Source organism: Pristiophorus japonicus, chromosome 16 (assembly GCF_044704955.1).
Source record: "Pristiophorus japonicus isolate sPriJap1 chromosome 16, sPriJap1.hap1, whole genome shotgun sequence".
Classification (NCBI taxonomy): Eukaryota; Metazoa; Chordata; class Chondrichthyes; family Pristiophoridae; genus Pristiophorus; species Pristiophorus japonicus.
In genome coordinates, this window is record NC_091992.1 from 36,222,711 (window position 1) to 36,250,406 (window position 27,696).

Sequence of the window (27,696 nt, forward strand, 5' to 3'; positions counted from 1 at the left end):
GCAAGTGGATAATAGCAGGGATCATTCTTTGGAAAGAAAGAAGAAATATTTTCATGAAAGTGTCAATTGTGAATGCTACAATGGTAAATTTTAATATAATTTACATTGCATTTTTTTTCAAGGTTCACACTACTTTTTCTTGAAGATGATATCCTTTAAAATAGTGCGCCCACCCCTATCATCGCAGAAATCAAGTACAACCATGGCACTATTTTGAAGAAGAGCTGGGGAAATATCCCCAGTGTACTGGCACTATTTATCCCTCAATCAACATAATTATAGTGTATTTGCTTCATGGGTTCTTTGCTTAAGAATTCATAGCTACACATTTGCTGTAAAGAACTAGCTGGTTTATTAGCAAAGGTTTAACAATCAAACTGAACCCCACCAATTCATCCACCAGGCTTACAACTGCACGCCTCTTCGTGGAGAACTTGAATCCAATTAACTGGGGGTTTATTGAGTCTTGTGAACGTCACGTGACTGGCTAAGCCACTCTCAGTGCAACAGCTCCACAACTATTTTGTTGAAACTTAAATCAAATGCCCCCTTTTGACAAGGGCACTAGAACCCACAAATTAACAATTTTAAACTTTAACGAAACCATAAATCAAATTAAAATTTGGTTGCCAGGGGTGATGATGCACTCCTGTCCCTCTGGCGCCCACCTCTCGCAGAAGGCCGCGAGCGTACCGGTGGATACCGCGTGCAACAGCTCCACAAGCCTGCGAGCGTGCTCACAGGTGCATACATTACAATAACAAAAACAGATTATCTGGTCATTATCACATTGCTGTTTGGGGGAGCTTGCTGTGCGCAAATTGGCTGCCGCGTTTCTCACAGTGACTACACTCTAAAAGTACTTCATTGGCTGCAAAACGCTTTGAGACATCCAGTGGTTGTGAAAGACGCTATATAAATGCAAATCAATCTTTCTTTCACAACAATGCAACTGCTATAGATTTACTTTTGGACCTGAATGTTCACCATTTGACACGTACTTGCACACACGGGAAAAAAGAAACCGCAGACTGGCTATATTTGGAAAAAATATAATAAGATTCTGGTCTTTCCTTTTACTGGAATGTAAAATAGAAAGATCTGAGTTCATTTGGAACACATTATGGAAAACAAAAAAAAAGTCAGTTTGATATCCTTTTCTAAATAAAAAGTACACAATAGAGGCCAGCAGAATGATCGTGGAAGTCAGCCTGATTGTGGTGGATATGGTAAAGCCAGAGAGTCAAAAGTCTAATTATATTGCCAGGTTATTATGCTGATAAATAGTTTTCTTTGGAAATATACGTGCCTCATTTGAGCCAAAAGTTGCTAAATATGAACTAATGATGGATGAGATTGTCACGAGGTTTAGAAATAGTGATCGATCACATGAAGACAGTGCTGCATTGTGATATCACAGCCATTCTCTCTCTGGTCCTTTTGTATATAAAAAGTACAACTTGCTGATATTAGAAAATGTTCCAAAGGAAAGCGTACACTTATATTGTGCCTTATCAGTCATTCAGAAATGTCTCAAAGTGCTTCACCTGCAATGAGTTACTTTGGAGAGCAATGGCTGTTACTATCGCGTTAAATCCTATTGTGAAGAATAGAGAGAAATAATAAACCCCATTATAGACTCATTTACAGATTAGAAATTGCTGTATTTTCATCACATTTGAGTCAGATTTCGTAGAATAGAGATTACTTTTTCGAATTACATAGAATATACAGCAAAGAATCAGGCCATTTGGCCCATCCAGTTCACACAGGTGTTTATACTCCACTCGAGCCTCCTCCCATCCTTCCTCATCTAACTCTATTAGCATAACCCTCTATCCCCTTCTCCCTCATATGCTTATCTAGTTTCCCCTTAAATGCATCTATACTATTCGCCTCAACTACTCCCTGTGGTAGTGAGTTCCACATCCTCAGCACTCTCTAGGTAAAGAAGTTTCTTCTGAATTCCCTATTTGATTTCTTGGTGACTAGTATTAATAGCCTCTAATTCTGCTCGTCCCCACAAGTGGAAATACTCTCTGTGTAGATTCTATATCGAAACCTTTCATAATTTTAAAGACCTTTATTAGGTCATCCCTCAGCCTTCTCTTTTCAGGAGAAAAGAGACCCAGATGTTCATCCTTTACTGTTTGGTATAACCTCGCAGTTCTGGTATCATCCTTGTAAATTTTTTTTGCACCCTTTCCGTAGAGAGTCTCTATATCCTCCTTATAATATGGTGACCAGAACGGCACATAGTACTCTAAGCATGGTCTAACTAAAGTTCGATACAAGTTTAACATAACGTCTCTTCTTTTTAATTCAATCCCCCTAGAAATAAACCCTAGTGCTTGGTTTGCTTTTGTTTTGGCTTTACTGACCTGCGTCACAACTTTTGTGATTTGTGTATTTGTACTCCAGCAACCCTTTGCTTCTCTAGCCCATTCAGATTTTTATTTTCTAAGTAATATGTGACCTCCTTATTCTTCTTATCAAAATGTAATAACTCACCTAATCTATGTTGAAATTAATTTGCCCAAGTGTATTAATGTCATCTTGTAATTTCTTGCAGTCCTCCTCAGTGTTGACGATCCCTCCCACTTTGGTTTTGTTTGTAAATTTAGAAATTGTGCTTTTGATCCATAGTCTACCTGGCCAAGTTTTTGATATCAATTATATTACACAGTCTGTGGCGTGTTTTTACATAACCTTTAACCAACAACTTCTAATAATAGATTACAACCATCTTTAATATACTTTTAACCGGTGACGTGGTGTTTTGTGCTTAACAAATCTACTGCTACTATTATTGATTACGAGATTGAACACTGAAGCAATAAATATAATCAAAATATTTATTGAATGTGAAGAATAATCAGACATGTGCAATGGATTATTTTTGTAACTGTACTGTCTAGTGTGGAATTGAACCGGATAGGTCAGAAAGGTCACAGTTTTGTGGTGACTGAGAATTATTTTAGATGGAGTGGTATGGGAGGAGCTAATTGGCCAAGGTACTTTTTGAGCTTGGTGGAAGATAATCAATCAGGGTTCCCACCACTGGTCACTATTCAGTGCCTCTTGCTGCAAGATGAATGGATGTGGGTGGACATGAGGTGAGCTTAAGATTGGGCTCAGCTTTGATATTAAGATGAAGGAAAAAAACTTGCATTGTGGAACTCATTTCATGTCCTTGGAAAATACCAAATTGCTTTTGTCACTTGATTTGTGGGCAATTATAGATGCCAAATTACACACAGCAAGGTCCCACAAACAGCAGTGAGCTACATTCACAATTAATTTGTTCTGGGTGTTGTTGATTGAGGGGTGAATGTTGGCCGGTGCACTGGGAGAACTTCCCTGCACTTCTTTGAGTAGTACAATGGGATCGTTCACATCGACCTAAATAGATTGACTTGGTTTACTATCTCATCTAAAGGACGATATTTCTGACGAGGCAACATTCTCTCAGGACTGCACTTATGTATCAGCCTCGATTATGAACTCAAGTACCTGGGGTATGGCTTGAACCCATGACATTCTGACTTAGCCAAGGGTGCTACTACTGAGCCAATCAGACACTTTGATATTATCTGAAAAATAGCTTGCTGTCTTGGCTAACGCTGCAGAATGGTCACTTGGGTGAGATTCCAGAGAGTGCTGACACAACATTATAAGCCAGTGTGTGTGTACGTGGAGAGGAAGGAAGCAAGCTGGAGGAGAAAAGGTTTATCTGGAGTGAAGTTGAGCTGGTTGTTCACTCTTGCTGAGATTTGTAAATTGCACAAGTTTTACTTGCATGGTTATAGTGTCATTACAGCCACAACATTGAGTTAATACCTTGTGTAACACTGCCAGCCTTCTGTTCTTGTAGATTTATTGCACAAGTGCGTCACTTGTGAAATATAATTCAAACCAGACCCTTGGCCAGGCAATGTTCTCCATTTCATGTGACTCAAATGAAATCTGATGAAAATACAGTGGGATCTGTGTCTGTGACTGGGGCAGTATGACTACGGTTTGTATCACGCGGATGTTCCGTTTATATCGTGTGTTTAACTTAGCTTGTGAGTTATATTTGTGTCATAGCAGGTGCTACTTTAAACATAGGAGGAGCAAGGGTAAAAGTGACTCAGTTTACCTATTGTGTGTTTTCTGGTTCTGGGGAATTAAGTTTTGTGTGTGTGATGGAAGTAACTCATTTTCACTGATTGTCGACTCAAAAGAAAGGTCAGTGTTTGGGATGTTATTGGCTGCAAGGTTGAAGCTGAGGCTAAGGGCAGGATTACAATGTGGCCTGTTGGGGTGTGGGGCAGCAATTAAAGGCTGCAAGCAGGCAGCAGAGAGACTGCGCGCAGATTTGGGTTGGGAGCAGGAAGTGTGAGAAGATTTTAGAGTAGAAGAAGAGGATAGCATGCAGGACATCTCAAGGAAACTAATATTGAATCAGAGATGGTGTCTCATCAAAATTAACGTAAGCAAAATAACAGTAATGAAGAAAATAATGGCACTAAAGAGTGACACATCTCCAAGACCAGATGATTTCCATTCCAGGGTTTTAAAGTAAATAGGTGAGAACATTGCAGATGCCCGAACTATAATCATCCAAAGTTCTCTCCATTCAGGAACCGTTCCTTTAGATTGGAGAATTGCACACGTCAATCCCTTATTTAAGAAAGGTGAGAGAGGCAAACCAGGGAATTCTTGACCAGTTCGCCTAACATCTGTTATCGGGAAATTAATAGAGTTTATAATTAAGGATAGAGTGATTGAATACCTCAAATTTTCAGCTGATCAGAGAGAGCCAGCCTGGATTTGTAAAGGATAGGTCATGCCTGACGAACCTGATTGAATTTTTTGAAGAGGTGACTGAAGTAGTGGGCAGGGGGATGTTATTTATATGGATTTCCAGAAAACATTCAATAAAGTCCCTCATGAGAGACTGTTGGCTAAAGTTGAAGCTCGTGGAATTGAAGGCAATTTATTGACCTGGTTAGGAAATTGGCTGAGTGGCAGGAGACAGAGAGTAGGGATAATGGGGAGGTACTCAAACTGGCAGGATGTGACTAGGAGTGCCTACACGGATCTGTGTTGGAGCTTCAACTATTCACCATATTTATTAACGATAATGGCATAAAGAGCCAGATATCCAAGTTTACCAATGACACAAAGATAGGCAGCATTGTAAGCAGTGTAGATGGAAGCATATAATTACAAAGAGATATTCATCATCATCATAGGCAGTCCCTCGAAACGAGGATGACTTCCTTCCACGCCAAAAAAGGATGAGTTCACAGGTGTTTCAATGAAGGACCTAATATTCCAGGTCCCGAACTACATCCTGAAGGATGGAAGATGCCTGTGCGTGGAATTTTTTAATGTGTGGTGGCCGTTGCACACGGGCTTGACAGAGCTAGGTCTTGGTCCAGTGGCAAGGGTTATCCAAAACGACTGGAGACCTGCTCTGCTGCACGGACCTAGTGCGCACATATATCGCAGTGTGGGCTGGCCCGTGCTGCCCCTGGGCCCCTGGCCCCGAACTCACGCCTCTCCTTGGCTCCGATCACGTCCCTCCACAGTCTCTCGTCGCTCCTGCTGTATCTGCCCATGCTCCAATCATCGACCTGGACCTTGATGACATCACTCTTCGCTACCATTGCCCTCCTGCACCAGCTCACGCTGCTCCCGAGACCACCGCTTGTCGCTCTTTTTATGGCCTCGATCTGCCGCTAGTGCTGTCATGCATATAAGGCCATAAATGGAGTGGTGAGCGGTGGCCTGGAGCAGTGTGGAGGCCCCAACCTGCGTGAAAGAGATATTAACAGATTAATGAATGGGCAAGACTGTGGCAGGTGTGAGGTCATCCACTTTGGACCTAAAAAGGATAGAACAGGGTACTTTGTAAATGGTGAAAAGCGAGAAACAGTGGAGGTCCAAAGAGACTTGGGAGCCCATGTACATAGATCATTTAAATATCATGGACAGGCACAGAAAATGATCAAAACAGCTAATGAGATGCTGGGCTTTATATTTAGAGGACTAGAATTCAAGGGGGTAGAAGTTATGCTACACCTGGTTAGACCACACCTAGAGTACTGTGTTCAGTTCTCGGCACCACATCTTAGGAAGGATATATTGGCCTTGGAGGGAGTGCAGCGTAGATTTACCAGAATCATAGCTGGACTCCAAGGGTTAAATTACAAGGAGAAATTACACAATCTCGGGTTGTATTCCCTGGAATTTCGGCAGTTAAGGGATGATTTGATTGAAGTTTTCAAGATATTAAGGGGAACTGATAGGGTAGAGAGAGAGAGAGAAACTATTTTAGCTAGTTGGGGAGTTTAGATTTATGGGACATAACCTAAAAATTAGAGCCAGGCCTTTCAGGAGTGAAGTTAAGAAACATTATTCCACTACCCTTTGCGTGTAGTTTTGGAACTCTCTTGTGCGGTCAGTTGTTAATTTTAAATCTGAAATTGATAGATTTTGTTAACCAAATGTTGTAAGGGGTATGGGGCAAAGACGGGTATGTGGAGCTTGGTCAGGTGATCTAATTGACTGGCTCGAATGGCTAAATGAACCTACTGTTCTGATGTTCTTGTCTCGCTACAGAACAAGGTCAACAATGGAGAAGTTGGTTTGGGATCAAACATGGCTGCTTTGTTTCGGCTCTGATCTGAATGATCCATGCTAACCATCTGACTAAAGCCACATCTTTCCCATAGAGCACTGGGATTACAGGACAGATGTTTAAAATAAAAAATAAAGCAGATTGATAAATAAACAGATTTTGACTGATATGGGGCCACTCTGGTTCTCAGAGTCCATTACAACCAGGATGTAAAGAAACAACGCCTTTTGAAGTTATATTTTAGCCCATTGCCAAGGAAGCACCTCTGAAACCAAGAAAACAATTCCCGTATGGGAAATGTAATATTTAGTTACCATCATCATCATCATCATCATAGACGGTCCCTTGACCGAGGATGACTTGCTTCCACATGGGTTCACAGGTCTTTCAATGAAGGACCCGATATTCCAGTCCTGAACTCCAATTGAAGGGATGGAAGATGCCTGTGGGTGGATTTTTTTAACGTATGGTAACCGTTGCACATCGGCCACTACACAGGTTTGACAGAGCTAGGCCTTTTTCCAATGGCAAGGATTGACTGGAGACCTGCCCTAATGCACGGACCTAGTGTGCACACACATCGCAGTGTAGGCTCGCCCTTGCTGCCCCTGCACCCTCGGCTCTTCTGGGTCCCATACCTTCATTTGCCGCACCTCCGCCACAATCTCTCGCTGCTCCTCTGCCACAAACATTCACCGCACCTCCGCCACAATCTCTCACCGCTCCTTCGTCACGATCTCTCGCCATTCCTCCGCCACAAACATTCGCCGCACCTCATATTCCTCATATACTGACCTGTTGTCCCCCCCCCCCCGTCAATCACAGCAGCAAACCCCGTGCCTGCTCACTTGAGCAAAGATTGACGCCTGTTGAACAATAAATATTTAAACCCAACTGGCAAGTTCCGAGCATGAGCCTCTTTAGTTACATACCTACAATGGCCAACCCCCAGACATAAAGCTTAATAAACAAGAACATGAATTGTAAGCAGAAGACCTTGGAAATACCCAACAGCATCTGTAAAATAGAGTTTAACATTAGGAGGTGTAACCCTTTGTTGGAAATGAAACCTGAAGATAAGCGAGCCTTTTGGGGATTGGGAGGGGGGTGGGGTGGGGGGGGGGGTTGAGGAGGACGATATCCCAATCAATGGGCTCAATTTGCCCGGCCCGTTTTCCGGTGCACTTACCGGAGTTGCGCCTCTTTTCTCTGTTCAGAAGTGAGCCAATAGATTTCCTTCCCACTTTGGCTGCTGTCCGGCCTCCTCCCTGTGGTCGCGCAGCTTGGCCAGTCGAGTCAAGGGTGGAGGGTGGAGCCTGCATCCTGCGCCGAAAACTATGCTGGGACGTCTGCGCATGCGCTGTGGAGTGTCCGTGCATGCGCATAGCTCCTCACCCCCAGCATCTCCGTGTCTTGCTGCAGCCGCTCTGTGGGACCCAATGCCAGCCACTGGAATTGCTCCCGCCCCTAACCTAGGCTGAGTGGCCTCCCGGTGCGATTTCTAAGAGATCAATCGCACCGGGAGGCTACTCGGCCAGGGCTAGAGGCGGGCGAGCAGGAGAACTGATAGTGCTCCTGCCTGGATGATGTTGTATTTTCTTGCGAGTGTAACACTGCACTAAATGCCACGCACACAGGGAAAGCAGTTCAGCTGTGAGCACTTCACTCTCACACATGCACACACAGATGGGCAGAGTCATTGCAGTAGTCGGCCCTTTCGTAGCTTACAGAAAAAACAAAGGCACACTGTCACACAGGAAGTCTGAACTTTCGTACATTCCTCGTTTAAAACCTTTGAGACAAATGGGCTTTTAATCCTTCAGCAGATTAATAAAGTATTGTGACGAGGTGAAGCAATTGTTAAAAAAGAAAAACTCAATTGATTGGCACACATCTATATCGCACTGGGAGGCTACTTGGCCAGGGCTAGGGTCAGGCAGGCAGGAGAATTGATAGAAATCATCCAGGTAGGGGCACTATCCGTTCTCCTGCCCGCCCCTAGCCCAGGCCGAGTGGCCTCCCGCACCGGCTGGCCCGCTGCCTTAACTGGGCCGAGTTTGAAGATGAAGGTAGGACTTACTTCAATTTTTTATTTCTTATTGAATTCTTATTACTTTTTGTTTGTACGGTTTAGTGGTTTGTAAGGCTTGGTGGTTTAGGTGCAGGCAGGTCCACTCCACTTCCCGACCCTATCCCAGGCCGAATGGCCTCCGATGTACTTACCTGCACCGATTTCTTTAACGCTCCGCAAGGGTCTTCTGAAGTGGCCACATTCGCTGGCCTCAGTAGATTTGGAGTAACTATTAGCTGGCCAAAGTTGCCTAAATGGGCAGAACTGGCATAGGTGGCTGGTAACGCCCGCTTTGAGAAAAAAAAAAAATTTTTTTTTTAACTAACTCACAAACACTGGTGCAAATTGATTGTGGAAAATGGGGATTTTTAAGTTACGCCAGAAAAACCAAGCTACTTCAAAAAAAAACCAGAGCATCTCCTGGCCAAAATTGAGCCCAAAGAGAGGAAGTTAATGAGTTGAATGATCTGCGAGCTGTTTAATAGAACAGTAGGACACTGGCGAATGATAAACAAAGATCATCTCAGTATGTTATTGAAAAGATATTAAAACAACAACAAAAAAGGCAAGAAAAGGGAGGTGAAGTTGAAGAGGGGGAACAACCCTGAACGTGCATAATATCTAAAATGAAAACATAAAATGTTGGAAACACATAGCAGGTCTTCCAGTCCCGAAAAATGAGAACAAAATCAGGCTGAGTGCAGACCTTGCCCTCACCTCCACACTCGGAACTCTGTTCTGATTGAGGGTTACATCTGAAACTTCAACCCTTCTTTCCCCGCCCCCCCCAAGCCCAAATATGGACAACGTATCCCACATCCTAAGCAACCCCTGCTCTAAAAGAAATGGGGGATGTCGCTCAGGTCTGAAGCTACATCCATAAGCTAGGACTATCGGGCTGCAGTGCCCAGGGGAAAGCTTGCATTGAGCTGGGTTCGAAGCGTGCAGGAGACCAAAGATGGGGGAGGTTGGAATGGGAATGGGGGAGGAGGAGTGAAAGGGTGAGCCATAGGTACAGAACCGTGTTCAGCAAAATGATCATCGAATCTACATTTAGTCTCCGCATAAGCAGCGAGAGCTTTTTTAAAATCTGTTATGCTGGGCAAGATCAGCAGCCATGTAGGTGTGATCACTGAATCAAACTGCACTGACTGTTTAGACACAAGACCTTGTGTAACACTTTACCTTCATGACCCTGCTCCATTAACTGATGTGGCTGCTTTGGAGCTCAGGTTCACGGTGAATATTCAGGAATCCAGTTTAGCCACCTATTCCGAGGCTGATTTATTTGGTACTTGCCTTTCAAAATGACACATTGGCTGTGATAGAATGTTTTTTCTGGAGCCTTGACTAAAGTACTTTCCACCAAACACCAGAGGTGGAGTCAAAATTAATCAACGTTGGTGAAATTGTCGTTCATTGATTTATCACAGTTTAGTTGTAACTTAAAATCCCACACTGTTTCCAACATTTATCACATCTCTATTTCATTCTGATTGTACTTGGCACACCCTAAGCGTCGGTAGCCAGAGAAAACAAAATCCAAGCAGCAAACGCAGTTTCAGCTCTCCAGGGATTATCTTAATGAATGTTCTTATGTATGAGGTTAGTTGTTGAGTGCATTGATTTACTACTTTCCTCTCAGAAACTCAAGTCTTTGTATCCTGAAAGCAAATACTTGGGGCTACCTTTTTGTTAAAAAAAAGTTTCCCTACACTTGTCTCTTTATATCCTCTGACATGAGTCATTCCGCATTACAGAGCTTCCTTCAGTTGCGGGGTTGGTTCTTGTGGGCGGTGAATTACGCCATGTCTGTACCAGTGCCACCGCATGATTGGCTAACAGTGGGTACACTTGCAGTGGATTAGGTAAGGCAGTGTTATCCTTGCCCTCCCACTCCGACAGAGGGCTTGCTCCCAGAAGGATGGGGAACGCTCTGTGGTGACTCGGGCTCAAACTGGCAACCATTTTTTATTGAGGTGCCAAGGGCTTGGTGAAGGGACAAGATTACATTATGCAAAATACTGTCAAAGCACTCTATTGCCTTTGCTATCAGATTGCCTTCTCCTTTCTCATTTAATGTTTTTAAAGCCTCCTTTTGGTTCACTTTCCCATTAGAGTTCTGAAAGTAGTCTACATAGTGCAACAAATATTCCTTGCTTTTTCTCACTCCCCCACATTTGAGGGAAAGCCCAGCCTCAGGTAACACAGCAGACAATAGTTGTAATGAGTGGATTGTGGAAATAAGTGTTGGGCAGTATAGAATCATAGACTGTATACTTGAATTAAAAACTGGGCTAGGAATTGAGTTCAGTATAACTAGGTTCCTCAGGCGACATCTTTCTATTATATTACAGTGACTACACTTCAAAAGTACTTCATTAGTTGTAAACAAGTGCCTTAACGCAGTGAAATGTCCCAAAGTGGTTCACAGGCATATTATGAGATAAAAAGTTTGACACCAAGGCACAAGGAGAAATCTTGGTCAAAGAGGTAGGTTTTAAGGAGCATCTTAAAGGAGGAAAGAGAGGCGGAGAGGTTTAGGCAGGGAATTCCAGAGCATAGGGTCTCGGCAACAGAAGGCATGGCCACCAATGGTTGAATGATTATAATCAGGGATGCTCAACAGGGCAGAATTAGAGGAGCGCAGACCTCTCTGGGGTTGCGGGGCTGGAGGAGATTACAAAGATAGGAAGGGGCGAGGCCATGGAGAGATTTGAAAACAAGGATGAGAATTTTGAAATCGAGGCATTGCTTAACTGGGTGCCAATGCAGGTCAGCGAGCACAGGGGTGATGGGTGAGCGGGACTTGGTGTGAGTTAGGACACGGGCAACCGAGTTTTGGATCACCTCTTGTTTACGTCGGGTAGAATGTGGGCAGCCAATGCATTGGAATAGTCAAGTCTAGAGGTAACAAAGGAATGGATGAGGGCAGCGGATGAGGCAAGGGTGGAGATGGGCGATGTTACGGAGGTGGAAATAGGCGCTCTTAGTTATGCTGCGGATATGTGGTCGAAAGCTAATTTCAGTGTTAGCTTGCGAACAGTTGCGAACAGTCTGTTTCAGCTTCAGACAGCAGTGGGGAGAGGGATGGAGTCAATGGTTAGGGAATGGAGTTTGTGGACTGAAAACAATGGCTTCGCTCTTCCAGTTGGAGAAAATTCTACTCATCCAGAACTGGATGTCGGACAAGCAGTCTGACAATTTAGTGGAGGGGTCAAGAGAAGTGGTAGTGAGGTAGATCTGGGTGTCATCAGCATACATGGTGCTTTGGGAAGTCCTGAGGTCATGAAAGGCGCTTTATGAATGCAAGCGCTTGCTTTCTTCTATAAAAAAAGAAATTGAATCCAGACACCACTTTTAGTCATGACTATTCTTTTCCTGTTGACTTGGCTCCTTCTCACCTGGAATTTTCTGGTACTTTCATGGCTTTTCTGTGCGCACATGAAAGACTGAATTTACCACTGTATGGGAAGAAAGAAATGGTTCGTCTTTTGGTAAATAGAATCATAGAATAGTACAGCACAGAAGGAGGTTAATCGACGCATTGAGCATGCACCAGCTATTTCAAAGAGCAATCCAGTTAGTCCCACTCGCCTGCTCGCTCCCCATATCCCTGCAAATTCTTCTCCTTCAAGTATTGATCCAATTCCCTTTTGAACGCTACTATTAAATCTGTATCCATCACCACATCAGGCAGTGCATTCTAATTCCTAACCAATCGTTGTGTAAAAAAGTTTCATGTTGCTTCTGGTTCCTTTTGCAATCATCTTAAATCTGTGCCCTCTGGTTATCGACCCTTCAGCCATAGGAAACAGTTTGTCTTTATTTACTCTATCGAAACCTTTCATGATTTTAAACACCTATCAAATCTCCTCTCCGCCTTCTCTGCTCAAAGGAGAACAACCCCAGCTTCTCCAGTCTATCAACATAACTATAATCCCTCATCCCTGGAACCATTCTAGTAAATCTCTTCTGTACATTCTCCAAAGCCTTCACGTCCTTCCTAAAGTGTGGTGCCCAGAATTGGACACAGTACTCCAACTGGGACCGAACTAGTATTTTATATAGGTCTAGCATAACTTCCTGGATTTTGTACTCTACGCCTCTATTTATAAATCCCAGAATCCCTTTTGCTTTATTAAGTGCTTTGTTAACTTGTCCTGCCTCCCTCAAAGATCTGTGCAGAAACACCCCCTGATGTTCTTACACCCCCTTTAAAAATTGTACCATTTAGCTTGTATTGCATCTCATCATCCTTCCAGCAAAATGTATCATCTCACGCTTTTCTGTGTTGAATTTCATCTGCCATGTGACCGCCCATTCCAGCAGCCTGTCTATGTCCTCTTGAAATCTATTACTATCTTCCTCACTGTTTACTACACTTTCAAGTTTCGTGTCATCTGCAAATTTCGAAATTGTACTAAAGAATAATAAAGAACTTCCATTCAGATAACATCTTTTACATCCTGAGGACATCCGATCCTTCAGAGTCAATGAATTACTTTTGCAGTGTTTACACTGTTTTAGCAAACACAGCAGCCAGCTGGCACACTGCAAGGTCCCACAAATAGTGATAAGACGAATGACCCATTAATCTATTTGGGTGCTTTTGGGTGGGGGAAAGAATGCCGGCCAGGACATCAGGAGAAGTCCCTACTCTTCTTTTGAAAAAGTGCCCTCAGATCTTTTATGTTCTCCTGCACATGCCAAACGGAGCCTTGGTTTAAGATTTCGTCCAAAAGCTGGCACTTCCAACAATACAGCATTCCTGCAGTACTGCATTGTAATGTCAGCCTAGATTTAAGTGCTCAGGTTTGGACTGGGACTTAATCGAACCAGAGTGGCCCTGGTAGTGATGGGTGGATATGTAAAAATACTGACCGCTTAAGTGTTGGAAGATTCAGCTTAGCAGACCATTGGCGCAAATCAGCATGGCATTTCAAGGCCTTTGTCTTTTCAGATATCTGTGATAAAGGAGCAAAATCAGGAGGAGACCTCAATAAGATTAAGGCTGGATGGGCCATTATCATGCTCATCACCGAGTTCATTTCTCCTCTATTAATGTCCTGTCCAATGAAAAGACTTACTTATGCTATGCAGCATTCAGCATATTAACAATTATTTCGTGCCGGCCAGGCGGTACCTGAGAATAGCCTTCATTATTGCGCACTCCCACCATTTGAGATCGCAAGATTCAACAACTTGCCAAGAAGTGGCCGATGGGCATAAATCCACATCCTCTCAGTCTCTGACCCATGTGTGCACAAAAAGCAAGGTCATACACCACTATGCTTCTCAAATTTATAGTCGTAATATTTTAGTATATGTGTATATTTTAAAACAAATGTTTATAGAGATTCCAATATTGCTTGTACAATGCTCCCTTTGGTAAGCAAGAATCCTAAACGTCATAAAACCATTAACTGTTGGAAAGCAATAGTGAGGTAATTCTGGTAGGAAACTGTTAGTGTAAAACTTCCTAAAGCAGATACTGGCATGAATGCTTCACTTCTAGCTCATGTTTATAGCAGTATTCTGCAGTTCTGAATGGTGTGTGTGATGGTGGTGTGATTTAGAAACACCCATTTCATCAGCTTTTTGAGATGCTTTTTAGCGTTTTAAAATGGGCAAGATGAAGCCATAGCCAATTTGGATCAAGTTGCATTCATATATCCTGGCACAGAAATTATAATTTGGGCCACTAAAAAAAATTCATTCCTGGGATGTGGGCGTCGCTGGCAAGGCCAGCATTTATTGCCCGTCCCTGATTGCCCTTGAGGAGGTGGTGGTGAGCCGCCTTCTTGAACCGCTGCAGTCCTTGTGGTGAAGGTACTTGTATGTAGCTTAAATCAGTGAAGTGAAATCCTGCAGTGAAATACTGTATAAACAGCAGCAACTTGGTTATGTGACTCTAGCACCTGATTGTGGAGAAAGTGATATCACAACTACTATGTAATACAAGCAGCACTTTATATTCGGCATTTTTTTTTGATTAACAATCGGTAATGATGCCTCCGGAGGGTATGGTGGGGAACAAACCTTCACTTGTGTGTAGGCCTTTTAAAACAAAGATACGTGTGACTGTAGTAAACATAGAAAATATAGAAAATAGGTGCAGGAGCAGGCCATTCAGCCCTTCTAGCCTGCACCGCCATTCAATGAGTTCATGGCTGAACATGAAACTTCAGTACCCCCTTCCTGCTTTCTCGCCATAACCCTTGATCCCCCGAGTAGTAAGGACTTCATCTAACTCCCTTTTGAATATATTTAGTGAATTGGCCTCAACTACATTCTGTGGTAGAGAATTCCACAGGTTCACCACTCTCTGGGTGAAGAAGTTTCTCCTCATCTCGGTCCTAAATGGCTTACCCCTTATCCTCAGACTGTGACCCCTGGTTCTGGACTTCCCCAACATTGGGAACATTCTTTCTGCATCTAACCTGTCTAAACCCGTCAGAATTTTAAACGTTTCTATGAGGTTGAGTATTGGCGCTGAAATGAGAAGTTACAGAACGCTGTCTGCTGTAGAGTGCTAATATTTGCAGAAATCAAAGTTGAAACATTGCCAACAACCCACTGAAGTACTTATTTGATACGGAGTCTGGTTTACAGCCGCATCCTGCAGGGCAGTATTTAAACACCGGAGGTATTTCACACCACAGCGGAACAGACTTTTCATTCCTTAGATTCTTGTTATGAAATGGAGCACCCCATTGGTGTGGTCAATTGAAGATTTAATGTCAGATCCTTATATTTGATCGAAAGCCAGGCCAGGAATCTAAACATTTTTCAACCATTGTTTACCCAACATTGAAAAAGTAGCAGTCTGACTCGTTTATTTTTCTTTCTGCAGTTAAACTCCATAATATTTTTCCTTCCATTTCGATGTAATGTGCACACCGTGCTGCTTCCAACTGGAAAAACAAAAGGAGCTTTAACGTGCTTCTAATCATCTGCTGAGCCCAGTTTCGCTTTGTGAACTGTGCCATGTAGAGCAAGCTTGCTTGCTACTGCTTGAGAAGTTTCATAGTTACTTGGATGTGATTTTCACAATATCTTCTCCCCTCTTCTGCTGCTCATTGGTGGGGGTTGCTTTCCACACAGAAGGGTCCACATCTGTATTATTGAGACAGTTTGAAGATATCGCCCAACATTTGAGAGGATTAGTGTATTTCGCCTGTCACAGCGACCTACCAATTCAAGTCCCCACCAGCTTCCAGAGCGACTGCATTGTCATATGCAGTGTAACTTGCACAGTCTTGAGTGGCTTTATTCATCTTGTACAGGAGCCATTACTTTGGACAAGATTGAAGACTGATCTGGTAGCAGGAGATGCTAGAGCTTCACCAGCTTGCATAGGTCCAGGCCACTCTTCAACCAGGTTAAAAAGTCAACTCTCATACCAATTAGCGGAGTTGCACTTCTCCTATGAGCTATGTCGTCTGAGTGGCAATGGATGTGAATGGGATAAAGACGCACCAGCTCCAACGAGACACAGACAAAGATAGGGTGCCTGATGTCACGAAAGAGCAGTCAGCGCATAGGATGGACGGCCGCATAGGACAGTGGAGGCAGTTGGATGCCTTGGTGCGAGTGTAGTATCCTTCCAGATAGATCAGGGAAGATTTATCAATTTTGTGACAGAAGCCTCAAAAATATTACCAGGAAACCCTCTTAGATGGAGCATAGCTCGGAGAGAATAAGACTAATGAGCAGTGGGGAAACAACCTCCAAGACGGTGATGTTTGTCTTTGGGCAGATTAATTTTCTATTTTGGGCACTCAGTAATGGCACAAAGCACTTCTTAGTCATGTATGTCATGGGTCACGTAGAACGACACTCCCTCTGCTGATTCCAAAGAGTGTTCCCAATCCTGACCCAGATCTGCACCCTCCAGCACTGTAGCTAACAAGAACCTTTCCATTTCCAGCACTAGTCGTCCTTCTGGTCTCTGAGTGAGTTTGTCAATTTGTGGGCAGTTGTGGGCAGTCTAGTACTGTGGACCACATGACCACGAGGGAACTGGATTGAGACTATCCAAACTAACTTTACACAGAGGAGACTTTCAGCCCATCAATGTGGACTGGATATGAATACGACGTTGGGCATGGAACTATAGTAAAATGTTCTTCCAAAATAACAATAATGAAAATTTAATAATCTCATATTGCAGCGGGGTATCCTAGAATCACTAACGTTGGCCCAATCACTGGGAGTATACATACTCTACCTCGGTCATGGAGAGTGAGACATGTGACTAAGTCTATTGACTATGTAGATTTGTGTTTATTTTTGGAGTTGACCACGCTGAATTACTGGGCAAAGAGTGACAGTTTAGTGGGAACAAAATCCTTTCCTGTTGATTTCCCTTCCCCGCCAAGAAATGGCTTGGCATTCTGCAAATATGGTTTTCCTAGCCGAGTTGTTTTGGATATGGCACATCAACAAAGCACATGGAAAATCTCTCATTCGTACAGTGGCCAAGTTTATCTCTGCTCTGACTGCAGTCATATTAGCTGGCTGGCGGGACACATTTAATCAGTTTAAGAGAACTGGGCATGGGAAGACGGGGAGCATTAGAATTTGGAGCTGGAACAGAATTCTAGTCTTGCTTGTCTTAACATAGTAATTAGTAAAAGTGAATTATTAATCCAGTCATCAATGTAGGACTTTCATTGGGCAGCAAGATGGGACAGACTTGCTAGTTTTTGTTGGCCGAAGCTGAGATTTGACCTTTGTGGGCTGAAATATGTGAGGTATTTGCACTTTCATTACTGAAGAGCCTGTGAAGGAAAGTATGCTAATCATTTTTTATGTTGACAGACTGGCTCTCAAATACTTGTGGTATGATCATAAAAATCATGCACATTGATTGAGCTAGCACCCTGAATGTGTTAGCATTTCACTTTGACCGAGTGCTGAATTGAGGAGTGCCATGCAGGCCATTTTGGAGTTTTTTCTTCTCTGCCAATCTCTTCTCTCCTTCCCCCGAGGTTCTTAATTCCTTGCTGAAGTATAGTTCCCTGAGTGGCATCACCCTCTGGTACTTCACCCAAATCGCCATTATTCACATACAAGTCTGAAAGACAATTTTAAATTGATGACCCCTCATTGTTACATCGCTAACCAGAAGAACTATGCTTTTGCTATTCACCCTGTCAAAGCACTTCATAATTTAGAAACCTTTATTAAATCTCCTCTGAGCCTTCTTAAGTATATCTTCAGAACTATAATTTCCTATCTCTGGCATCATCCTGGTGAATCAACACTGTGAGATCTCCATGGCTTTAATGTCCTTTTTTATAATTCATTGCACCAGAACTACTACTACTGCGAGGTAGCCCCTCATAACGAGGGTGACGCTCTTTACACCAAAAGAAGATGGGCTCACAGGTGTTACAATGAGTTACATCTTAAAGGGTGGAAGATGCCTGTACGTGGATTTATTTTAACGTGTGTTGACCGTTGCACATCAGCCACCACACGGGCTTGACAGAGTTAGGTTTTGGTCCAGTGGCGAGGATTGACCAAGTCGATGGGAGACCAAGCTCTGTTGCGCCTCCCCTGGACCCCGACCCCGTTGCTATTATATACTGCACCGCTCCTGAGCCACGGCCCCGCCGCTGTTAAATGCTGCATCGCCCCTCACTGGGCTCGACCTCCGCCCTCTCGCTGGGCTTCGACCTCTGCCCCTCGCTGGGCTCGACCCCACCCCCCCCCCCCCCGCTGGGCTCGGCCCCCGCCCCCCTGCTGGGCTCGGGCCCCCCCACCCCCCTGCTGGGCTCGGCCCCCCCCCGCTGGGCTCGAACCCCGCCCCCCTGCTGGGCTCGACCCCCGCCCCCCTGCTGGGCTCGGGCCCCCCCACCCCCCTGCTGGGCTCGGCCCCCCCCCGCTGGGCTCGAACCCCGCCCCCCTGCTGGGCTCGGCCCCCCCCCCCACTGCTGTGCTCGGCCGCCCCCCGCCACTGGGCTCGGCCCCTGCCCCCCGCTGGGCTCAACCTTCAGGCCGCTCGCTGGGCTCGCCCCCTGCCCCCCGCTGTGCCTGACCCCCGCTGGGCTCGACCGCCGCTCCTCACTGGGCTCGACCTCCGCCCCCCCCCCCCCCCCCGTGCTGGGCTCGGCCCCCGCCCCCCTGCTGGGCCCCCCCCGCTGGGCTCGAACCCCGCCCCCCTGCTGGGCTCGGCCCCCCCCACCACTGCTGTGCTCGGCCGCCCCCCGCCACTGGGCTCGGCCCCCACCCCCTGCTGGGCTCAACCTTCAGGCCGCTCGCTGGGCTCACCCCCTGCCCCCCGCTGTGCCCGACCCCTGCTGGGCTCGACTGCCGCTCCTCGCTGGGCTCGGATGCCGCTGCAATGGGCTGCCTGGACTCCAGTGACGTCAGTCCAGTCTTCAGTGGTCGCACTCCTGGGTCAGATCGTGCCGCTCCCTGAAATGGCTAGCTCTGATACTTATACCCCCGCCTGCCGATGCTGTTCTCTCGCAGGTCGGGGGGCCACTGAAACTATACAGTACTATGACCACAACATTTCCCAAGTTTTGTACAAATTTATCATGACATCTTTACTCTCTGGACCCCAATTAAAAAATTGAGCACAGTAAATCTAGGCTGACACTCCAGTGCAGTGCTGAGGGAGCGCTGCACTGTTGGAGGTGCTGTCTTTCGGATGAGACGTTAAACCGAGGTCCGTCTACTCTCTCGGGTGGACATAAAAGATCCCACGGCACTATTTCGAAGAAGAGCAGAGGTATTATCCCCGGTGTCTTAGCTAATATTTATCCCTCAATCAACATAACAAAAACAGATTATGTGGTCATTGCTGTTTGTGGGAGTTTGATTGTGTGCAAATTAACGGCCGCATTTCCCACATTACAACAGTGACTACACTCCAAAATTAATTAATTGGCTGTAAAATGCTTTGAGATGTCCAGTGATCATGATATTTCCTTACTATACAGTATAAATGCACACGAGGCCCATACTTGAGAGAAGGTCACTTTGTGACCAGTTACCTTTATTACCAAGACCTCAAGTGATGAAGGTGGGTGGAGCTTCCCCTTTTATACCTGAAAGTCCAGGTTAGGAGTGTCTCCCACAAGTTCGCCCCTTGTGGTCAATGTTCTCAAGCTTTACAACTTAGGTCAGCTTATACATGGGTTGCAATGATAGTTGAATACATGACATCACCTCCCCGCCAAAGTCTTATTGGGATCACAGGTTAAGTCTCTCTGGTAGTTTACGCTCCGTTGTAGAGCGCCTGAGTTGGGGCTCCGTTTGTTGGGCGCTGGCCTGAGTGCCTGCTGTTTGTGGTGCCTCAGGCCTGTCCGGACTGCCCACAGTGACTGGGCTCTCCTCCCTTTGGTTCCGGTGTTTGGTCACCTGTAGTGGAATAAACTCTACGTCATATTCTTCCTCTGCTTCTTCTATGGGGTTGCTGAATCTCCTTTTAGTTTGATCCACGTGTTTGCGGCAGATTTGTCCATTGGTAAGTTTAACTACCAAAACACTATTCCCCTCTTTGGCAGTGCCATTTGGACCCTGCAGCGTAATTAAGGCCAAAAACAGGGTAATTGGCATCAATACATCGCGCCCTCGCATTCCTGTCATGGTAGTCACATTGTGACTGACGCCTGCTCGCAACAATTTCTTCCATAGTAGGGTGCATAAAGGATAACCTGGTTTTGAGCATCCTTTTTATTAGCAGCTCTGCGAGTGGAACCCTTGTGAGCGAGTGTGGTCGGGGTCTATTGGCCAACAGAAGGCGTGATAAGCGGCTTTGTAGGGAACCCCCTTGGATTCTGAGCATCCCCTGTTTGATTATCTGCACTGCTCGTTCTGCCTGGCCGTTTGAGGCCGGCTTGAACGGTGCCGCTCTGACATGGTTAATTCCATTGCCTGCCATGAAGTCCTGAAATTCAGTGCTTGTGAAGCACGGGCCATTGTCGCTGACCAAGACATCCGGTAGACCATGGGCGGCGAACATTGCCTGTGGACTTTCTACCGTGGCAGAGGATGTGCTTGAATTTAAAATGGCACACTCAATCCATTTGGAGTAGGCGTCTACTACAACCAAAAACATTTTTCCCATGAAAGGACCTGCGCAGTCCACATGGATGCGTGACCATGGCTTGGCGGGCCAGGACCAGGGGCTAAGGGGGGCTTCCCTGGGTGCGTTGCCCAGCTGAGCACACGTGTTGCACCTGCGAACACAAAGTTCCAGGTCTGCATCTATCCCTGGCCACCAACCATGTGACCTGGCAATTGCCTTCATCATGACAATGCCCGGGTGCTCATTGTGAAGTTCTCTGATAAACACCTCTCTGCCCATCTGGGGCATGACTACTCGGTTTCCCCACAGTATGCAATCGGCCTGAATCGAGAGTTCATCCTTGCGCCTATGAAACGATTTAAATTCCTCAGGGCATCCCCCGTACGTGGCTGCCCAGTCCCCATTCAGGACACATTTCTTAACTAAAGACAGTAGCGGGTCTTTTTTTGTCCAGACTTTAATCTGACGGGCTGTCACAGGTGAGCCTTCGCTTTCGAAAGCTTCAACAGCCATGACCATCTCAGCATCATGCTCAGTGGTGGCTAGTGGGAGCCTGCTGAGTGCATCGGCGCAGTTTTCAGTGCCCGGTCTGTGCCGAATTGTGTATTCATAGGCGGGCCGATGCATTCGCATTTATGGCCTTGTTGTCGGCCAAAAGGAATGTTTAAGGGTTTGTGATTTGTCTCCAGCTTAAATTTCCTGCCAAACAGGTACTGGTGCATTTTTGTTACTGCATATACACATGATAGCGCTTCCTTTTCTACCATCCCTTGGCCCCTTTCTTCCTGGGACAGACTTCTGGAGGCATAAGCTACTGGCTGTAACTGACCTTGGCATTCACATGCTGCAACACACACCCGACCCCATAGGAAGACGCATCGCACATTAGAACAAGTTTCTTACACGGGTCATAAAACGTTAACAGTTTGCTGGAGCATAACAAATTGCGTGCGCTATCAAAAGCCCTTTCCTGGCTGTCCCCCCAGGCCCAATCATGACCTTTGCGTCGGAGCACATGTAGCAGCTCTAACAGAGTGCTCAATTTGGGAAGAAAGTTACCAAAATATTTCAGAAGCCCCAGGAACGAACGCAGCTCCGTCGTGTTACGGGGTCTGGGTGCTCTCTGGATCGCTTTTTTTTGGACGCAGTAGGTCTGATCCCGTCTGCTGCTACCCTCCTCCCCAGGAATTCTACCTCTGGAGCTAAGAAGACGCACTTCGTCTTTTTCAGTCGCAGCCCTACCCAGTCCAGTCTGCGTAGCACCTCCTCCAGATTGTGGAGGTGTTCTTCAGTATCGCGACCCGTGATAAGGATGTCGTTTTGAAAAACCACCGTCCTTGGAATCAACTTGAGGAGGCTTTTCATATTTCGCTGAAAGATCGCGGCAGCCGAACGAATCCCGAACGGATATCTGTTGCACTCAAACAACCCCTTGTGTGTCGTGATGGTGGTCAGCTTCTTCGACTCACTCGCCAGCTCCTGAGTCATGTAAGCTGAGGTCAGGTCCAATTTTGAAAAAAGCTTGCCACCGGATAGCGTCACAAAGAGGTCCTCCGCTCTCGGTAGCGGGTACTGGTCTTGGAGTGACACGCGATTGATGGTGGCCTTGTAATCGCCACATATCCTGACCGACCCATCCGCCTTGAGCACCGGCATGATCGGGCTCGCCCAGTCACTGAATTCGATTGGCGAGATGATGCCTTCCCTCAGCAGGCGGTCCAATTCGCATTCTAACTTTTCCCGCATCACGTACGGCACCACTGGCCTTGTCGTGTACTGGCCTGGCGTCTGGGTTTATGTGAATCACTACCTTGGCCCCCATGAAAGTACCGATGCCGGGTTGAAATAATGAGTCAAATTTGTCCCGGATCTGTGAGCATGATACTCGCTCCACAGAAGAAATTGCATTGACATCGCCCCATTTCCAGTTCATGACAGCAAGCCGACTTCTCCCCAGTAGTGCGGGATCGTCCCCCGGGACAATCCAGAGTGCCAACCTGTTCACCGAATCTTTGTGGGTCACGACTACCGTGGCGCTGCCTAGCACCGGAATGATTTCCTTTGTATATGTCCGTAGCTGTGCGTCAATCGGCAATAATTTTGGCCTCCTGGCCTTGGACACCCACAACCTTTTGAACTGTTTGATACTCATCAGGGACTGGCTGGCCCCTGTGTCTAGCTCCATTAATACTGGGATGCCATTGAGGAGCACTTTCATCATTATCGGTGGCGTCCTGGTATATGAACTGTAAATGTGCCCCACATGAACTCGCTGAACTTCAGCTTCCAGCGATTTCCCCCAGTATTCATTTGGCCTCGTAGGGCTTACATCGGGCCCGTCCTCCTCATACATCAACCTGGCTGCAGGCTTCCTGCACATACGCGCCAAGTGACATGCTGCGGCATGTCCAATTACCCTTGTCTGCCTAGAGAACTGTGTGCCGCCTTAACAGTGTTGACTCCCTGGTCGTTTGCCGCATTTGAGCCAAGATTTTTGTCATACATCATTCTGGTCTCTTCCTCCCCTGAAATAAATGTCTGGGCTATCAGAGCCGCCGCTTCTAAGGTCAAGTCTTTGGTCTCAATCAGTTTCCTGAAAACCCCAGCGTGCCCGATGCCCTCAATAAAAAAAGTCTCGCAGCATCTCCGCTCTGCATGCATCTGTGAACTTACATAGGCTCGCCAGTCACTGGAGATCTGCCACGAAGTCAGCAACGCTTTGTCCTTCTTGCCGCCGGTGCTTGTAAAACCGGTGTCTTGCCATGTGCATGCTGCTCGCAGGTTTAAGGTGTTCCCCGATCAACTTACTGAGCTCTTCGAACGTCTTGTCCGCCGGCTTCTCTGGCGCTAGAAGGTCCTTCATCAGGGAGTATGTTCTGGATCCACAAACCGTCAGCAGATGAGCCCTGCGTTTGTCGGCCGAATCTTGTCCCAACCATTCCTTAGTGACAAAACTTTACTGTCGTCTCTCAATAAAGTTGTCCCAATCATCACCAACACAGTACCTCTCTTCTGTGCTGCTAGTGGCCATGCTCGCGTGGTTTCAATCCCAGTTTCTGGTCGCCAATGATATATCCTTACTGTACGTATAAATGCACACGAGGCTCATACTTGAGAGAAGGTCACTCTGTGACTAGTTACCTTTATTACCAAGACCACAAGTGATGAAGGTGAGTGGAGCTTCCCCTTTGAGACCTGAAAGTCCAGGTAAGGAGTGTCTCCCACAAGTTCACCCACTTGTGTTCAATGTTCTCAAGGTGTACAACTTAGGTCAGCTTATACATGGGTTACAATGATAGTTGAACACATGACAAATCCAAGTATTTCTTTCATCTCTTTTGCTAACTGCAGTCATGTAATTGAATTAGATTATCATGTAATTGAATCCCTCTGCCTTGCTGCTTATCTACATGTTTCCATTGACTGCTCACATTCCTGTTTTACTCCCAAAATGTAATACCTTACACTTATCTATATTAAATTGCATCTGACTTTTATCTATCCATTCTGCCAAACTGTCTATGTCTTCCGCAAGTCTTTTATAGTTTCTGTTGGTTGTCAACCCTCCCTACTTTTGTGCTCAATTTCCCCCAATTATCTGCGCCGCTTTTTTGGCATAAAATCTTCCAGTTTCCCCAAAGTTTTTGCGCCAGTGTACCTCAGTTAGTTATGATATTTTTAGGTTAGTATTTTTTTTGTGACATACAGGGCGTAACCTGATGTCTGCACCAGTTTTTCACATTTTAAGCAAGTTTAGCCAACTTACATTTTTCCTGGGACGGCATATGTGACCACTCCCAAAAACCTTCTGGGCACTTAAGAAAAACCAGCGCACATTAAAAAATCAACGCAGAAAGACGCCATTGTTTTCAGGTGAAGTTTTGGAGGGAGTCAAGCAGACAAAGAATATGCATCATGAAGATTAATTTTTTCAAAGTTAAAAGGGAGAAAATGGATGTCTAATGCAATTGTTTAATTTTTGATTTTTTTTTCCAAAGTACCACGCCACCACTGAAGGTCTCCTCACCGGGCTCGAGGGTTGGAGCGTTGGCCAGCAGAATCACGGGCCCGGCTTCACAAGAAGCCTGTGGGGAGAAGCCGAACTGAACTGCCAACCACTTATACAAGGGATGAGAACCCTTAGACTATACAGCAGCTTCAAAAGAAGCCCTGGCGGGTGGGGGAGGATAGTGTACGCCGAGTCCCTGTGTCCGGGCGAGGGAGCGATTCTGCTGGCCGACCCTCGAGCCCGCCGAGGAGACGTTCGGTCAGTGGTGCCGTGGTACTTTGAAAAAACTAAAAAATTAAAGTATTGCATTCGTCTTCATTGAATGCGTAGCTTCCCGTTCTAAGCAAACCTATTACCCATGCGCAGACCTGGGTGTGGTCCATACTAAGCGCCGACCTTGGGGAGAGAGAGAGGAAAGAAGGGTTGAGTGCTGTCATTTCTCATGCTGTTTTGAGCTTCTTGCAAAGCTACCATTTAATTATGGGGGCAATATTGACAGTGCCATACCTCATGCAAGTCTTCTGCATGATGGTGCTGCGGAGGAGAAGTTTGCTTAGACATCATCGCATGAGGAACCTCAGAGCATGTGGGATGAAGGGCAGGAGGCCTTACCCACATCGGGTATATTGAGACATACCTGCACCTGAATCATGCAGACTGTATGAGAAGGCTGTGTTTCCGCAAAGAAGTTGTAACCGAGATCTGAGAGTTAATAAAAGCAGACTTGCACCCTAGAAGCGTCAGGAGGACTGCTTTGTCAGTTGAAGTGAAGGTTACAGCTGCACTTTCATTTTATGCATCTGGATCATCCCAGGTCACAACTGGGGATGTGTGCACAATTTCTCAACATGCAACACATATCTGCATTCGGCAGGTGACTGCTGCACTTTATGTCCGGAGGTATGACTAGATAATGTTCCCCGTGACCGCCCAGGCAATGTGTGACAGGGCTGTGGGCTTCTCCAGGATTGCTGGCTTCCCAAAGGTACAGGACTGCATTGATTGTACCCACATCGTCTTGCGAGCACCTTTGGAGGATTCTGAGATGTACAGGAACAGAAAAGACTTCCACTCCGTGAATGTGCAGCTCATCTGTGATGACATGCATTGCATCATGGCAGTTGATGCGAGATACACTGGGAGCACCCATGATGCGTTCATCCTACGCAAGAGTGTTATATCTGCCACGGAAGATGACCGGGAATACAACATGTCGCACATTGTGACGCGCAGCATAATAGAGCAGACCATTGGCATCTTGAAGCAGTGTTTCTGATGCCTGGATCATTCCGGAGGCTACTTGCAATACTCCCCTGAGATTGTCGGTCAGTTCACTGTTGTGTGCTGCATGCTGCATTACTTAGCCATCATGAGGCAGCAGCAGCTTGTAGTAGAAGACCCATCTGAGGTGAGAGGAGGAGGATGGTGGAGGAGGGCAGGCCGTCGTGCCCCTTTAACGATTGCTCGAGCCTTGCACCAGCAGCTCATCCGTGAACGCTTTGCTGCCTGAAGGCTCAGCGACAATTATTCCAAATGGCCTATGTTTACTGTTTGGACTTGTTCCATAATGTTGTGTCGTGTTAATGGAACAAATAATGGAAATGATTCAGTTATAATTTAAAATATATTTTATTCAAAAGTTTAATACTTGTTTGTACTTGACTTTAATAAAAATATTCTTGTATCAAACTTTGAAATTTTCAGTTAAGATCACATACAAACATTTAAACTTGTAAATTTACATCACTTACAAAAAACTTTTAATTTGAGAACAGTTACAACAGTAACAACAATAATAACAACAGCAACAGCATCTAAGACCGCCCGCTGCGCTTGGTCTTGTTGACTCCACCCCTGCCCGCAGGCGGTGGCACAGCTTTTCTCAGGTTGGTACCAAGCTTATTCTTTCCAGCATCTCGGATAATGTGCACTTCTTGAAGGGGGGCGTGGGCAGGCGGCAATGTGGAAGGCCTGGCTTGGGCCTCTTTAGAGGCTGGTCTGGAGATTGGAGTGGGAGTGGCATTTGATTCCGTCAACGGCCGCAGAGTTTGGGCGTTTTCCTTTATTGCAGCAGCTCACTCCGACATTCCCTCCCTCATGTGCCCTGACAGTGTCTCAGCTACTTGCAACATTCCCTCCCTCATGTGCACCGACAGTGTCTCAGCTACCTGCGACATTCCCTCCCCCATGAGCCCAGGTAGTATTCCCATTTCAGTGAGTGTTGTTACTTTTCCAGACAGTCTCGATACCTCATCACCTACCCTACTGATGGTGTTCCGGAGTGATCACGTAAGGTCAATGCTCTCTGCACTCATTGCCATCATCTGAACCATATCTGTTAGATATGGACACCATGGTGTCCAGCTTGTGCCATCTGGCCTCAGTTACAGTAACTAGTGCCTCCACTTCCTCTTATGAGAAATTCTTTGTCCTTGAGCTGAGTTGCATATTGCAGCTCTGATTTTTCCACTGAGAATTAAAGTTCTCATACAGCACTCAAAGTTCTCACACACAACTGGCTCTTTAAAAATGGCTGAATGCAGACCAGGAGGTGTACTGGGCATGCATGCCCATAAGAGTCACGTAAAAAATGTCTTTTTTTCCTGCACATGCGCAGAAGGGGGCCATCATTTCCTCGGTGCAGTCATTAGACTCCACCTCCTGAAGCTAAAGGACAGGCTGCGCAGTGCCAATTAAAAAAATTAGAATGGGGAAGCTTGCAAGTTATTTTTTGGAGTAGTCAGGGCCCCAAAAAATGGCGTAAATCTTGAAATGCCAAAAAACAGTATTGAGGAAAATTGAGCCCTTTGTCTAATCAACAAATTTCAAGATTGTGCTCCCTCTGCCGAAATCCAAATCACATATATGTACCAAGAGCAAAAGTGGTCAGCCTAACTATCCTCAGATCTTTTTCATTATTAAACTACTTATGTTAG

General features: G+C 45.7%; 1 protein-coding gene across 2 annotated transcripts in view; it reads left to right on the forward strand.

The window, feature by feature from the left end:
- The window catches only part of auts2a (activator of transcription and developmental regulator AUTS2 a), a 1,264,571-nt gene that overhangs the window by 1,162,660 nt on the left and 74,215 nt on the right, over positions 1-27,696 (forward strand). Inside the window, exons 7-8 of one of the 2 annotated variants that reach the window (XM_070857212.1) lie at positions 4,565-4,571; positions 19,955-19,969. The exons of the other annotated variant lie outside the window; for it this stretch is intronic. Coding sequence (XP_070713313.1) covers positions 4,565-4,571; positions 19,955-19,969 — 22 coding nt within the window. The remainder of the gene's footprint in view (positions 1-4,564; positions 4,572-19,954; positions 19,970-27,696) is intronic. 2 annotated transcript variants of the gene reach the window in all.